At 37.1% G+C, this 17,308-nt stretch overlaps 1 protein-coding gene across 6 annotated transcripts in view; it reads right to left on the bottom strand.

Moving 5' to 3' along the window:
- cfap20dc (CFAP20 domain containing) overlaps positions 1-17,308 on the bottom strand; it is a 38,675-nt gene that overhangs the window by 19,478 nt on the left and 1,889 nt on the right. For all 6 annotated transcript variants that reach the window (XM_077531040.1, XM_077531035.1, XM_077531036.1 and 3 more), the window contains 7 exons: positions 17,093-17,246; positions 15,326-15,472; positions 11,911-12,083; positions 11,769-11,844; positions 8,765-8,884; positions 8,567-8,683; positions 6,314-6,639 (listed from right to left, as the gene is read on the bottom strand). In XM_077531040.1, coding sequence (XP_077387166.1) covers positions 6,314-6,639; positions 8,567-8,683; positions 8,765-8,884; positions 11,769-11,844; positions 11,911-12,083; positions 15,326-15,472; positions 17,093-17,246 — 1,113 coding nt within the window. The remainder of the gene's footprint in view (positions 1-6,313; positions 6,640-8,566; positions 8,684-8,764; positions 8,885-11,768; positions 11,845-11,910; positions 12,084-15,325; positions 15,473-17,092; positions 17,247-17,308) is intronic.

Here is a 17,308-nt window from a genome sequence, read left to right as displayed (position 1 = left end):
GGATGTTGTGGACTACAGCTTGCGCCTCAGGTGAGTCTCTTCCGATTAAGACTAAACACAACTGGATTCACAGCATTGATTCAGTCATTTTATTCGCAATGTTGACGTGGTGAAAAGTATTGTAATATCCATAGAAATGTGTTGATATGAGATACCGCAGAGAACCTGCTGACGCACAGCGGAATGCATAATAAACACTTTGTTTCTCGTAATTACAACATTATAAGTGCAGCTCCCGTCTGTTAAACTGTAAAAAATTGCACAAACTACCCAATCACAACATTATAAAGACTTGTACAGAATAATGAGAACCAACATAAAGATTGTCTCATTCTGCCTTTACAAGGAAAATGATGTCACTGCAAATGTATGACATCTTAAGATTTATTGCCTTAAATCTATGGTGAAATTATCTTCTCCATCTTGTTTTGTGTGTTAAATGCTAGTTACTTCAGGTAAATACAACTTTTTCTTCTTATTTAGTACATACATCCAAAAGTTGTTCATTTTATAAATTGGAAAAAAAAGTTTTTCATAAATTGTTTTGAACAATACTCTCTTAAACTAAGAATATTTCACTCTTTTCCCCTTAAAATAAGACTCATCTTAAAATTCCCCAAATAATTGATTTCTCATGTTAAAACAATGAATAAAATTGTTGTTTGGGTGTGACTGGGGCATCAAATGGAAAGTAGTAGTACATGGCTACAATCTGGCATATGGTGTTTACCTGAGCCCTGTTTGTTAATTAACAAGCACTATCCTAAAAAAAAAAAAAAAAAAAAAAAAACACTGACAAAATACAAATAGCAGGTTTTGCTGAGGTGTTTTTCACATATTTTAGGCAACAAATAAAAATAAGCATTTGAGGCTTATTTTAAGATATAGTTGACTTAATCTTGTTGCTTAGATTTTTTTAAATTTAATTTCCATTTTGTTGCTTAGAATAAGTATTAAGATTATTTTTTAAGCTTATTACTATTAGATCTAGACATTTTTCTTGTTTCAAGAAGTTAGTCAAATTTTCTCTGCATTGGCATCACTTATTTACTCAAAAAACAAGTGTATTTTATCTAATATTAAGGAGCCATGTTTTGGCAATTCTGTTTTGAGTGACACTGCCAAAGAGGTAATAATTTAAAGTCAACCAAAACAAAACAAAAAAAACTTTACAATAATATATTCTGTGTGGCCCTGTCTAAACATAAACAATTGAATTAAGCAGCAAAATCCAGCCATTTTTTTTAATCCATCCCAAGGGGCGGCCATTTTGCCCCATGCTGTCCACTGAAAATGACATCACAGTTTCTCAAGGTAACGACCAATCCCGGCTCAGCTTCAGAAAACAGGTGAGCTGTGATTGGTCGTTGCTTGATGGCCGCAAAATGGCCGCCCCCTGAGATGGATAAAAATGTCTGGATTTTGCCGCTTAACTCATATTTCATAAACACAATATTAATCAGAATGCCGTGTATACACTCGTGGGGGCACACCGAACATATTATTACAAATAATATTTTGCGGTCGGCTTCCTCTTCTGCACTGGAACTGCAATACATCATACTGCTAGATAGAGCTGATAGAGCTGTGTCTTATATTTTGATTCTGTCACGCAGCTAATTGAGGTAACCAAAAATAATGGAAACGGCTCTCAGTATGGTGCAATGCAATTCGGCACCACTGCAAAACAAACTATAATAATAAATACATTGCATAGTTGCTACCTCTTTGAATGTGTCAGTCAAAATCATTTTGAGAAAGCAGAATTATGAATCCAGATCTTTCACTGGAGCTCATTAGATTGTGCAAGTGGTCATGATGGTGTGGCAGGTTGGTGTATGTGTGAGTGTGTAGCACACAGTTAAGTGATTATTCTGCAAAAGTGCTGAGCTTAGCGAGGAACTTATTACTCGAGTATTTCTCACATTTACTGATACGTAAAGCATAATGGTGCCGAACTGTTGACAGACAGACAGGCCATTCCACTGAAATGTTAAGAAAGCACTGTAATAAGCAGCATCCCTCCTGACTAGTTTGTGCCAGTTTTGAGTGGGAAAAGTGAGAATTGCAAGCAGCAAATCTAGAGACGCAAAGTCGTTAAATGCAGTCGTTACTTCTCTGGCTGAAACAAACAGAAAAGCTCCCCGAGCACAGAGAAGTCTGTCTTGTCTCCATTTCTTCTCTCAACCGGCTCCATTTGTGGCGAGCTTTATTCCAGGGTGAAAGGTTATAATAAGCCCTTTGAGGCTTAAGCTTATCAGCGCCATATGTTATTTGCTTTCTCCTTCTTTCGATCCTTCATCATTCTACTTCAAGTACAAGCCAGTAAACAACATTAATGAGTATTATTGTGACCATATTGCTTTGCAGTCTGTTACTATGTTGAAGGCGTGTTCAAAATCCGCTATTGTTCTGCTTTTTTTCTCTTCCTTTCCACACTTGCATTTCAGCCAAATCATACGCCAGTTTATCTAGAACCACTGTATATACCTCTCTTGATCACAAGCAAAATGTCCGGCGGTTTTAATATTTCTCTGTGTTTAAGAACAAATGGCTCCAAAGAATTGTGTGAACCTGATGCAACACCTTGAAAGACGAGTGAAGAAATGAGCAAGCTGACAGAAATGAGTGAAAATCTAAATCAAGCCAACGTGTGTCAGATAAATCATGTGTGCTTTCTCTGCCATGTTGCCGGCTCAATAACAAGACGAGCTTTTAGCGTTGCAATGATTAAGTCGTATTGCAAACTGGTTTCACAACCATCTATTTGCAATCAGTTATTAATATAATTTAAAAAAAAGCTGAGCTTGAATGATGATTTCAAATTTTACTCAAATGAGTTTAAAAACAAAACGTTCCTTACCATTAAATGCAAATATATTGTATTAAAATGCTAAACACAGCTAAACTGTACTTAGTGATTCTTTTACATACCACTAGAGGGAGCCCACATAGCACTCATGAAAGTTTTCCCCTTTTCTATTTGTAAATAACCTTGCTCTCGCAAGATGAATTCTCGCGGTATTTGTGAGTTCACATACGCCAGAGAATACATCTTGTACCGCTCCCGGAGACCGTTCTCGAACCACTGGTGTTTCGGACCAATCACAGAGCGACATTGTGTTTGGGGGCGGGATATGCAACTGTGACGAAACCAGGAAGCCAGCGCCGACGCAAGGGCTAACAAACAAACCCAACAAGGACCAATGGACTCTACAATTAATTCTGTTCTCGCAGAATTATTCACTGTTTCCTTGTTGAATGTTGAATAGCGAGGGGCGTTTCGTGCATTACTAGCTGGTAAGATGTTCGTGCTTTCCCCCATCTTCGACAAGAACGATGAACGGACACAAACGCATTGGCCGTGATTGGTTAAATTAAAACAAACGTGTAGAATGTTGCATCGTCCAATCAGCTCAAATTATTGTACAGAATGTACCACCTTTTCCCGCCGAAATTACTGTGGAGAATCTGGCTTTTGCCAGGTTAATTTGTCAACAAACCAAAAAAGAAAACGTCATTAGCCTATTCGCTTAGCTTCACCTATTGCACGGTGTAAATATGATATAAGAAAAGTTTGACCCTCGTTCTATATTGCCAAGTTACCCTTGTCAGTGTGACTTAGCATGTCGCTAAATTAGCATGCTAACATACAATAACATGTTTGTTCCTTTTTGGGTTATAAATGTATAAATATTTATTAAATAAACCTTGAAAGTAAAATGTCCTTTTGCCACTTTTGTACTGGTATCTAAAGTGTGACATAGTTTGTAGTTGTCAAATAGTTGGAACACAATAATTGTTCAAAAGTGTTATACTGGATATAATTTATAGCTGTGTTTTAATGAATTGAAAAGAGTTTACAACACAATCCAACTACTTTCTTAGAAATGTATATTATTTTTAAAGGGTGCACACGTTTTCCTTGCAGGATTTTATCCAATTTTTCAGGCACATGTAATGTTGTTGCCAGTGAATGAATATAGCTTTCCTTTTGCAAAGTTGACATTAGGTGCCAATAAACAAGGTTTTGATGCAGTATGCATAGTATTGTCTCTATCAAAAGATAGCCTTGAGCTTGGCACAGTTAATGATTTGCAGGCATGTACTATTTGGCTTAAGTTGACTGGAAAACACAAAAACACGAGAGTGGCTCTCAGTGCAGCCAAGGCTCGACAAGCCAATTTGGTTTGGTGCCACCGAACCAACTATAGTGTACACCTTTATACATTTTTCCTTCAAAATAAACATTTGGTTTTTGCTTAAGAGCCTAAATATTTCCAAATGAGACCCACTCCTCCACAAAGTAGTTGGGCTAAAGCTGCTAACTAGCAAACAAACCCTTCAAACATGCCATTCCTCTACATCCCAACACGTGATCGCTTTTGCCATAAATCTGTAATGTTTAGTTTGAAAGGCGCAAATGAACAAATGTGTGCAAGCATCGTGGAGGGAAGTTCAAACATTTGCGTTCCCACCCTGCAATGTAATGACTGTAAGCCAGTTGGAAATCATTTCCCATTAAATTGGAATTATAATTCTTATCATAGAGTTTTCAATAAGTAAAAGCAATTAGCATTTCTTTGAAGGCAGCAGGCTTTAAACTCATCGTGGTTTAATTTCCTTGCTCAGCATAAAGAAAATTACTCTATAAATTTTGTAACCATTAATACATTATCTGATTATAATAACCCCATTGACATTTTAAGTTTAAGTATATTCCCCACTGTGAAATGTGCAGTGTGAAACAACACTCCACCAGGTAATGTGCATTGTGATATTGACACCAGACTGTGTGAACTGTAGGAGATGTCATTTCACATTGAATTGTAACATTACAGTGGGACCTCTGAAGAGGAACAATTTGGAGTTCAACCAAAAATGTTGTGGAAAACTATGCCTCCAACGTCAAACAAAATTTCTAACCATTAACGTGTGTTGTATGAGACTTGAGAAAAACTCCAGAGACTTCCTGTGATAACTTCAGAACTTTCGTGTAACTACAGTACATATGAGTTTAATCCGCTCTGTGACCATGCTTGCAACTCAAAATACTCATATATCAAATTATCTTTTCCTATTGAAAATAATGAATGATTTAGAAAAATAATGTAATTGTGATCTTTTTCCCCAACAATATTATGATTATATTTTTTCAAGGTCTGTTTCATTTTTTTTTTTTTTTTTTTTTTTTACAAACACAAGCAATAAATTAATCTGTATTAAAATAAACAATATCCAATTGTTTATCATAAATGTTTTTGTTTTATAGGTAAGGCTTACGCTAAAATAATAAATGAAGTATGAATTAATATGAAATACAGTTTTACTTCAACTAGAGTTGTTAATTTAACATTTTGACTTGCAGTCTTTTTAAGTGTTAACTATGACTAATACCTCACAAAATTATATTTATTTATTATTATTTATTTATAATATATATATATATATATATATATATATATATATATATATATATATATATATATATATATATATATAATTCTATCAAAAGAGTGTGGAAAATTGCATTCTAACTAACTAACTAACTAACCGGTTTGAATTTGATTAATTGTTCAACCCTAATGTAAATGCCATTAAGTAATTTAAACATCCCACAAAATACAATGAAAACGTTTTCAATGCATTTTCTTTTCAATAAAATGTTTTTTGTGAAGTGAGATGAGTCACTGTCACAATATAGTGTTTGTTTCAAGTCAAAGCAAAAAAATTAAAAATTTGCCCAACAACTAAATCGGATCTCTGCCTTGAAGCTACGTGGGCACCACATTCTTGGCCATCTTCCAATTTTCCACACAGACATTTCCAGTCTACATCCAACTGTCGGTCGCAGGGCACATATTGACAAACAGGCGTTCAATAAAACCATTTAGAGTCGTCAGTGAACCGAACTTGCATGTTTTTGGAATGTGGGAAGCATCTGGAATATCCGGAGAAAACCCACGCAAGCACAGGGAGAACATGCAAACTCCATACAGGAAGGTTGCAGCTTAGATTTGAACCCTGATCCACAAAAATGTGAAGCATTCATGGGAACAATTACACCACCATGCTTGCCTTTTACACTGTTTTTTTTTATTTTATTTTTTTTATCAGTAGTGTTGAGATTACAATTAGGAAGTCCACCAGTATCATAGAAAGGATTGTGTTTGACTTTGCGCATTGTTACGCCGCTAAAATAAAAGGCGCCGTGCTGCAAACCGTGCAGCTCATGGTCATTTATGTCAAAGCAATAGTGAGCAATGTATCGAAGTGAAGCGGGTGCCTTTGACCCCTCCCAGAGTGAGCGTACCTCATCACTTTCCCTGCCAATGAAATCATCTTCGGGCTGGGCCTCACTGCGTGTCCCATTTGGGCTTTGAACCCGATCGCCTCTCATCTCCATCTTCGGCTCACCCCGGCCTTGGCCTCCTTTGGGGGAGTGGGGCGGGGATGCCAAAGTGAACACCTCCTCCTGCGGAGCGGGCCGCAGCTCCGGCTCCTCGTCATTACTCTCCCAGCAGCTCCGGACCTGCGGGTCAGCAGAGGAAGCGGGCCGGGTCGAGCCGGGGAGAGGCTCCGCCGGTGTGGGTGGGGGCGATATGGAACTTGTGCCTGCTGAATTTAAACTCCATTCGTCTGCGGGTAAAAGAAAAAGATTGAAATACTGAAATCTAACATGAAGAAATGCAAAGACTCGCAGGGTCTACAATAGAGGATTCAATCTATTAGAACACAGTCTTCACTTGGCTGAGAAAAATGGGAGCGTATTATTTAATTAAGTCCAACCTTAAGAAAAAAAGCTGCACGCATTCATGTGTGCACATGAGAGCCGCTGAGCGCTCAAACTCCACAGCGGGCCCGGGCTCAAACATGGGGGCACCTCTCGATATGAATGAGCAAGCACGTTTCAACCTCTCGTCAGTATAATCGCTTCCTCTAATTGCCCACTGTGTGGCAATCCCTGGACCCGGGAGATGTCACTCTGACTTTTATTTAACGTGCCACATTACCATTAATGAACTAACTACTGTGAGCACGGCCGGCCAAAGGAACTTGCAAGCTCCGGAGGAACATCTATAGACTAGAAATTGTGCTTCCCTAAGAAATGCGAATAATGAAAGACGCTGCTGTCAAGCTATAATAGCCAAAGAAATAAATTAATTGAGGACTGCAATGCATTACATCATTTAAAAAAAAATCCGAAGTAAAAGGAATAATGTGAAGTGAATAATTCTTTCCTGGCATAAAATTTTAGAGGTGAGATGTATCCAATCTAAGGTTATTTTTAGTTAACTAAAACTAACAAAAAAACTAACTAAAAATCAAAAATAAATTTAATTTTAATGATGCACAATCGCCTGCAGATGGCACTATTACTAAAGAACGGAAAATGGTTGAATCAAGCTTTTTTTTCACCCTGGTGAAAAAAGTTATTATTAATATAATATTCTTTCATTTGGTAGATACTGTGTATATAATGTATAATCATACAACACACTATTCTGTGGGTCTTTGGGGTAATCAGTCAAAATGCTCACAAACAACTGGAAATATAAAGTTGGTTGACAGTGAATGAGTTAAACTATAAACACATTCAAACACAAACATGTGTTATCACTTTTTTTTTAATACTTTGACCTTCACTTCCAAACACGTTTTTTTTAGGCAAGCGCATACGGAAGGCTTTGATGCAGCTTCTGACATGAAGAGGTGGCTTAAAGCAATGGTAGTTTTTATTTAAAAAAAAAAAACAAAAAAAAACGGCCAGAAGGTGGCAGCATATTATAAGAGCTCAGCCAGGGCTATGTTGCAACAAGCTCTTTTTGCCAGTGTTTTCACCAGGAATCTGAATAATGATGAAACTGAAATGGGGCTAGTCTTAACTACAAAGTGGCTCATGACAAAAGTACGTTTGCTACCCCTGCTATAAGTGAGATTTGAACCTCATACCTCAGCTCTAACAACTAGAATTCAGTGTTTCCCAAACTCTACTGAGACCCATTTACATCCGAATAATCTCACGGAAAACCAACAACCAAAGAAATGCTACAGAATATATGAATAATGAAATAATGACGTTCTCATCTCAATTTACTCACAAATTGACTCGAACCAAGAAAAAGTACAATTATATGTTCCTCACGTGCATCACAAAGTATTTTTTTTCCTATGGAGAATAAAGTGAGTGAGAATGCGTGCGTGTTCGCACAATGACCTTCCCAACGCTCTTGTTTTTGTTGCGTGCATAACGGAAAACTAGGAACAGCTCGGCTGAAAAATCCGCAGCAAAGGGCCTCGACGTGGGTGATGCAAAATTTAAAAAGGTGGAACAAAAGCAGTGATGTGTGCAACCTAGAATGAGGCTCATTAAAATTCCTGTAGCATTTGGAAGCAAAGTGAAATTTGAAAAAAAAAAAAAAAAAAAAACGAGCGGGCTGGATTCAATGCTACCACGCTGGTGACAGCTCACATGTCTTTCGAATAATTAGAGGAAAAGAAGTCATTATTCAGCCTGAAAGTGCCATCGTGGTGCTTCAACAATCCCATCAGACGTGAGCCTCACCTGCTTTTAGGACCTTTATCGTTCCTTTTGAGGTCAAAGGTTCTTGTCTGCTCTCCAGCCCACTTGACGGAGGACTGTATTTCTCTCTGGTCTCATTTCCCGGGCTCTGAGCAGACTCTTCAGGGGCAGAAAGAATACAATTTTAAAACACAAGTGGTTTTGTCCTTTTATACATGCATTGTAGCCTTTGCAGTGTACCCAGCAGCACTTGGATATTCTCCGGCGCTGCGCTTTGGAATCGTAACTTTCTCCTCTGAAATGCTTGCTTGCTGAGCACTTTGCCTCTTGGAGGATGCGGTTGCAGGCTGGAGGGTGCTCCTATGTACAATAAATGCCAGTAGACCGTGAAATAAACCATTCGGGAAGAAATCACAGCACAGCAACAACACAAGCTTTTATATTAATTCACACTTTTATTGGGTGTTTTACTTTATTTTGACCCAAGTGAGCTTTCTGTTAAAATGACAATAAATTGCCAGGTAAACTTGCACAATGTAATGTAATATGAGAGGTATCAATGAATTCATTTGGTAAGGTTTGTCTTTAAAAATGACCAGGAAGGAAAATTGTGGCTAAATTACAAACTACATTTTTTTTTTTGGGAAATCTGAGATATTATGAGGACTCCATCAATCCATCCATATATTTACTATAGCACATGTAGGGATGCTGGATTATGGGAAAAATAATAATTACGATTATTTTGGCAATATTTGAAATCATGATTAGTCAAACGATTATTTTTTGTTGGTACAAAACAAGAAAATGTTTAACCATTTAAAAATATTAAGACCAATTAATTAAAAAAAATAGAAACACTATAATCATGTAAGTTAATTATGTTTAAAAAAAATTAAACATTAATTTTTTTTGGATGAAAAAAATATTGAATTATTTTAAAATGTAAAAAAAAGGTGCAAATGTTTAAATTTAAACAACTCAAAAATTAGTATTAATTATCTTTTTTCACAATTATGCTGATTTTGTAATTGTGGAGTGCAATAATTGAAATTGTAATTGAATTTCGATTAATTGCACAGCCCCAAGCACACGTGAAGCCCATCCCAGCTGACGTTTGGTAAGGTACACTCTGGACTGGTTGTCAGCCAATCACAGGACACACATAGACAACCGTTCACGCTCACTTACACAATGGACAATGTGGAATCTTCATCTAACCTGATGTATTGTTTGTTTTGTTTTTTAAACGTAGGAGGAAGCTGGAGAAAACCCACGCAAGCAGGGGGAGAATATGCAAACAGCACAGTCAGCACTGAAATATAATATTGAGCGCTGTTTCTAAGGAAGCTGCATCTGAGGGGCTAAATAATTAGAATCACATGATCTTAATATGCTGCAATGCAGTTCTACACCACTGCAAGTTACAACTAAAATAACAAACACTTATTTTTAAAGGGGACAACAGTATTGTGGAAAATTGACTTTTTTTTTAATGTTTGTATACAAATAGTTGGGTCTCTGGAGTGCCTCTTAACCCGTCAAGTGTGAAATTAACGAACACTCGCCGCCGAGCGAGGCAGAAGAGGAGAAGGCCAGTAGCCCACAGGAACATGCCAGTGAGTTTAAACCCACGAGTTGTTATTTAAACCAAAACCTGGCTTGCAATTGGTCCAACAGAATGTCGGGCAGAATGAGGGCTGCCTTACCCCATCAGACAGATCTGCCTCACCAAGGCAAAAAATATGCCGTAAAGATAGGAGTGTAACAAAAACCGGTTTGAGCCGGATAATACTTTTTTAATTTAAAAGCTGGGGTGGCATTAAATTGAACAGAATCGCTCCGTATGGCGATACATATAGAATTGTGTTTTTATTAGAAAATGGCACAAGTGACAAGTGAATTCAAATGCATGTGAAATGACAACAAAAAAAGTCATTGTATCATACCCTCTTGACCGGAGCTGAACTGTATCAAATCCACTGAATTGAACCGAATCGAATCATTCCACTTTGAAATCAAACCGTCCTTGAATCATTTGCACCCCATGCAGGACTTCAGCAGCAAAAAAAAACACTTGCAGGAGGCGGCCATTTTGCCACTCACTGTCGACTGAAAGTGACATCAGAGTTGCTTAGGGCTCAGGTAACAACCAGATGTTTGATAGTGAATTAAGATTATTGAATAAAGTTTGTGCCCTGCGATTGGCTGGCAACCAGTCCGGGGTGTACCCCGCCTACTGCCCAGCGCTGGCTGAGATAGGCTCCAGCGCCCCCCGCGACCCTTGTGAGGAATAAGCGGTCAAGAAAATGGATGGATGGATGGAATAAAGTTTGTTTAAAAAAAAAAATCACAGCTCAGCTTCAGAACAGGTTAGCCGTGATTGGTTATTATTTTAACCCTGAGCAAATGTCGTTTTCAGTCAACAGCAAGTGGCAAAATGGCCGCCGCCTGACATGGATTTTGCTGCTTAACTCGTTTTACACAGAATACGGTGGTTTAGTATGGAGGACCAAAACTGCCAAAATTCAAAATAAAGAAATGACTAAAAGATTAATATAAAAAAAACTATAATTCGAAAATTATACAAAAAAATAAATATAAATGGAAATAAATCCGTTTTTATTTTCGCTTTTTGTCATTTATTTATTTATTTATTTATTTTGTCATTTAGTAATTTTTTATTTAGTCATTTATTTATCTATTTATTTATTTATTCATTTATTTATTTATTTATTTATTTTGTCATTTATTTATTTAGCCATTTATTTATTTTGAATTATGGCAGTTTTGGGCCATACTGCCAAGTCGAAATGTTATTCAAATGAGGAGGTCCTAAGCGTGTCCTGGGTTGCACTCCACCGTTGCAAACTGCCTGTCATTGGTCGAGTGAGCAGCTCGGCGAACAAGGAAGTCTTGCTGGCTTGCAATGGAGAGCTCCAGCAATGGACGACTAGCTTGTTTTGAATTTTGGCAGTTTTGGTCCTCCATACTTAGACTATGAGAGCTGCATAGAAAAGATCAGTGTTGACTTCCATTTTAACACTTCTGACAGAGAAAACTGTGAAAACGGCATTATGTTTGATAACTCTTTACACAGGTCTTATATTGGATACCTAATTGTAGAAGCTGGTGGATGTACAACACAGTTTTCATTTGAACTGCTGCACATCAAGGTGACATAATATAGTGAGAACGTACTTACCGTAGAGCTGCCAAACCAGATATCAAAACTGATCATTACCCGCTTGATGAAGGCGCGTTGCTTCTGCATCTCCAATCTGTGCATTCAACTGCTGATGTGTCGGATTTAAGTGGGCCTGTGGGACGTATCGCAAAGAGCAAATTAATCATAGTCATACAAGACATGGAATTTGTGTTCGTACCGTTTTTTCGTTACAGGGTTCTCCTTTTTCCATCCCATTTGTGGCCGGGCCGCCTTTTCTTCCAGCAAGTGTTGCCGGTGCTGCGGATCTTGCGCCCGAGGCCGTGTGTGGAGCTGCCTGCGGCTTGCTCCTGTGAGAAACGGTTGATCTGGCGGCAGGATGCTGGTCAGGTCCTTCGCAGACAGTCACATTACTTATTGACGCCTATTGATCTCCAACAGTTATCATTTAGCAAACGTGCTCAGGCTGAAAGTGGGGCTGCAAATAATAAGCAGTTTATCTACTGCCGAACATGATGATGATCAATGATGATAACACTTGGAGTTGTACGATCAATCCGGTAAAGCTGTGAAAAGCATGGACAAGTTGAAAATGTGTGGGGAAAAAAGCTGCCGGTGGCAATTTTCCTGTCTTGTATCATGTGGGATTCAGACTGGCCTATTTGATTCTTGGAATAAAGAACAGTTCAAGTGGGCATCATATTGCCAACACTGGAGCGTCGGCATCTACGCGGGGATTTATTTACTTTGGCAGCGTGTTTCAGTTATCTAACAAAAGCTACAAACTTGCGTGATGTTTGTGTAGCGATTTTGGAAAAGGTGCAGCAATGCTAACAGACACGCACGAACCCATGAGAGGACGTCGGCAAAATAAACTTGCAGTGACAGACGCCTAAATCCTGGAGGTGTACATAAAAACAATCTGCGACCTCGAATCAAATGTATTTTGCGTAGGATTGAGATGTTTGCATTGTTTATTGCGACTTCATACCTAACAGTTCCTGACAAGGCGATGGGGCAAGCAGGCAACGCCGTCGCCGTTAAACTGGATGTCTTCTTTAATTGTGATGAGGGAACGGTATGCTAATGACGCTAATGACGATAAGTTCATTCTTGTAGGTGGTCGCCGCCGTCTTTTGCGGGCACCGCCGCTCGAAACGGCTGTCAGAACAAATAAATATGTGCCGATAAAAGAGGCCGCGGAGGCTGCAGTACTGGATTACTGGTGCACGTCTTTGTATTTGAGGAGGAAATCAAGTACAAGTGACTCAGTGCAAATGGAAGTAGAAATGATGCGCCCATTTAACTGTAGGAAAACTAAGTGCACTTGAACTGGAAACACTTCTCTGTTTGAATCCTACGTACAAGTACTGTAATTATGCGATGCAGGCAAAATCATTTGGGGAAAACATAAAAGCTTTGGGTGTGCTAAAAAGTGCAATTTTAAAGTAATTTTTTACAATTGTGAAAATTATAAAATGGCTTTGAAATAAGTACTGCACTGGAAAAGAATAGGAGTTCAGCTATTGTCAGGACAACTCCAAATCACCTCCTACAGTGGTCTTCAATACGGCAGGACACCTCACACGTTAGTACTAACATCAGTGGTAACTAGGGATGTCATAACGACCACAATTTGATATCACAATATTGGAATTGCCACCATATCATCGTCATCATGTCACGGTAATTAAAAAAAATGGAACATATTATAAAGGTGAGGTTATATTTAATTTTTGTAGTTCGGGTACCCTCTGGTGGTTAGTTTATTAGTGCTGTTTAATTTTAATTAGGCATGTTTTTGGCCACCTACATTTGAGACCCATGCTAATGGCCAACAGTTCCTCCACAAATTGACTCGATTCACAATGTGTGCATGCATGAGCAAGTGCCTCAATATTAAGTGTTAGTGATTGTAGTTTGTTTATGTACATTGTTGTTAAATTTAACCTGTACTATTTGAACTAAGTGTAATTCTAACTTCAGCTAATTAGCATTGTATAGACCTGACATTTACATGCATTTGCCAATGTTTATTAACTTTTGTTTTGTGTTCTACAGAAGCGACAACCACACAACCAAATTAAACAGCCCAAAGAAAAAACCTGATCTGATTATTGCTCAAATGAGCAAAACTATATTGTAACCGGACATACTGCAGTGGTAATCACTCGGGATGTAACGATACCAGCAATAACGTGATATCGCAATATTAAAACGGCCACAATATATCGGAATTGTCATGTCACGATATTAAAAGCAGCACATCTGTCAAAGAATTTTTTTTTCCATTTGTGCAGTTGTAGCACCCTAGTTTTTTAGTGCAGTTTAATTTTTTTACAAGGCATGTTTTGGCCCTTTATGTTTAAAATCCACGATATTGATCAGATAGAGGGGAACATAATATGCTTGTGAACCAAATCAAAATGTGGAGGAACTCAATGTGTGCATGTATATATATATATATATATATATATATATATATATATATATATATATATATATATATATATATATATATATATATATATATATATATATATATATATATACATATATATATATATATATATATATATAATATATTTATATTATTTTTCATTGCTGCATTGTACAAAATAGTGTTCTCTTTTATTCTTTGGTATGAGCTCCTTTTTTTTTTTCTTTTTTTTTTTACAATATTGTGACCTTTTTTGTATCGCCATCCTCCCCACAAAAACATAATAATTATCGTATTGTGGCCTTCATATCGTGATAATATCGTATCGTGATGTTTGGATATCGTTGCATCGCTACCTATCACGCCCATATTTTTCAACATCTCCGACAAAAAACATTACCTGTCGCGCACGTCAGCCGAATACATCATTATGAACTACCTACCTCCCTAGCCAATTTCTTTTTCATGGCTGCTATTATGTACAAAAACACAATATTTCCCCCCCCATAACAATCTTATAACAATATTATAAGTTTTTATACAGTACAGTATTGTGAGATTTACTAATATTGCCAACTTCCCACAATATTGTGATAATTATCGTATTATGACGATAGACGCCATAGCACAAAAGGTACAAATAAGCAATAACAACAAATACATGTATCCACAGGAGACACCTAATGCTTTACTTTCTGTTCTAGAGCGAAAATATTCTCATTGCTCTGTTAAGTTATCAGCAACCCTGCAAACCAATTTGAGGAAAGAACACCGGATTGTTAATTGAAGTAATCTTGAGCTCCATTATCGTCCTATATGGTTGCCGTAACAACGGGCCTGGCCCTCTTGACAGTCCTTCCATCCTAATTGATGCTTTTTCGAGAGTGAAGTGGAGCTCTTTCCTTTCCCCTCTGCTTCATATGCCATTAGAAGTGTTATGGCTAGTTGTAAGGGCGAGTTCCTATGCCAACATGCCTCACTGTTCGCCATTTTAGCACACACATCTAAGTTAAGGTTTCAACTTATTCTGTTATACATTGTTTTACTTTCATTAGAGGTTGAATGCCGTAGTCGACTTCATTTAAAATTGCCAATCGTGTTTTGTCATCTCATCTTCAAATCTGACAATTGATAGAAAACTTTACCTTGACATTTCCTTGACCGATTAATTCAGAATCAGACCGTTAGAGCTTACCACAGTCGGCGTTCGCTTGAGTTGTCTTCAAATTGGCCTTCTGCAAGACTGCCATGTTCAGAAGCTGAGACTCGTGGCAAACGTTTGGTGGGAACTGGCAGCTGCGAGGGATTTGATCCATAACACTCGCCCCTCTGCGAAACACATCTAGATTCAAATGAGATATGAAAATGAATCAAGAGTATGACGTCACAAAAAATAAAACACAAAACTCCTTCAACTAACATTTTCTGAAATAATATCTCAAAGTGAAAAAACAAAAAACAAAACTTGAGTTAAAAGTCACGTTACACATCAATATACAGTAGAATAGATGACTATTATGTATCAGGAGTTTTATTTTTATTTTTATTTTAAAGTCTCTGGAAAGTAAAATCAGATTTTTTTCCAAAATATTTTACAAATTTGAAGTTAATTAGTTAGTTACTGGACATTATAGTGCCAAATTGTAGAAATATAACGAAAAAAAATCACTACAGTATTTTTTTTACTTAATTTATTTTGGGGAATAGCTAAAATGGCACCCAGTGGTGCACTTGATTGTCTGCGACATCTTTGGGTGACCCGTTGGCAGTCACAATAGTTCAACCCATACCTTTGATGCAGGCGACGTGGGTTCACTTCCCCACCCGGGAGACCATGTTTATATGCGTGCGTGTTTGTGTGAGTGAGTGTACTAAAACAAACAAAACAAAAAAACAAAAACAATAGTTCAACCCAAGACAAATTTAGGACAACCCCTTCATTTGAATAACATTTCATGACACGTTTCATACTGCCAACTCCTGCAGCATGAAATAAATAAAGAGTGAGAGTGGAACGTTTTTATTTAATGATTGATATTTAATTCTATTGTTATATTCATTTTTGTATTTATTTCTACATTTATATTTATTTTTATTTTTGGAATCTAATTTTGTATTTATATGTATTTTTACTTTTAGTTATTTATGTACATACTGTACATATTTTTGTTTTCATTTCCATTTATACTATATTTGTAGTTAAAGGGATACTTTACTTATTTAGCCATTTTTGGCAGTCAAATATTAATATTTTGCCTATAATAAATTTGACATTTTCATTATTTTTCATGTACAATTAGTACCTTTAAAAACACATTTTGCAACTTGCTGTTGACTGAAAACGACATCACAAAGGCTCAGGTAACCAATCACAGCTCAGCTTGTGAATGTCACCTTGAACACAGGTAAGTTGTAATTGGTTACCTGAGCCCTTGTGATGTCATTTTCAGTCGACAGCAAGTGGCAAAATGTGTTTTTAAAGGTACTATTCTACGTGAAAAAGAATGAAAGTATCAAATTAATTATAGACAAAATATTAACCTTTTATTGCTATAATGGGCTAAATAAATGAAGTATCCCTTTAATTGTTGAATTATATTTGCTATATCCGTTTGTTTTTTTTCACTTCCGTATATTTATTCATGTATTTATTTTGGCATTTTTGATCCTCCATAACCATACAGTGCACTCATAAGTTTACACACTCCCAATGTACGTTAACTGTCATGAATAACTGCATATTTCAGAGCTTTTCATTTTGATTAAAATGTTACCTGTAAATTTAATAAAGACTAACAAATCAATTCACTTTATATAATTTCCTTGTCTTGAAATTAGAACAATTTAGAGGTCAATGTGTGTTTGACTTTGGATTATACAGGGTGACATTAACCAGTAGGAAGTTAAGATGAACAGTGCATAACTAAATTTTGACATTGATTGTGGAATTGTTAGTGTTTACCATCATTTGCGAGTACATTTGGCTCCGTTTTCACGGTGAAGATTCTCCGCACTTTACAGCTGGCAAAAAGGGTGATGCCATCCAGGGACAAAAACTCAGCGGCCTTGAACAACTCTCCGGTGAAGGACACAAGGTCAACAAACAACATGGTCCACTGAGACAAGAGCGAAAGGATTTTTTTTTTCACATGGTTAATGGTAAAGAGCTCACCTAGAA

This window comes from Festucalex cinctus, chromosome 8, assembly GCF_051991245.1.
Source record: "Festucalex cinctus isolate MCC-2025b chromosome 8, RoL_Fcin_1.0, whole genome shotgun sequence".
Lineage (NCBI taxonomy): Eukaryota > Metazoa > Chordata > Actinopteri > Syngnathiformes > Syngnathidae > Festucalex > Festucalex cinctus.
This window is presented reverse-complemented; position numbering and strand designations above follow the sequence as displayed.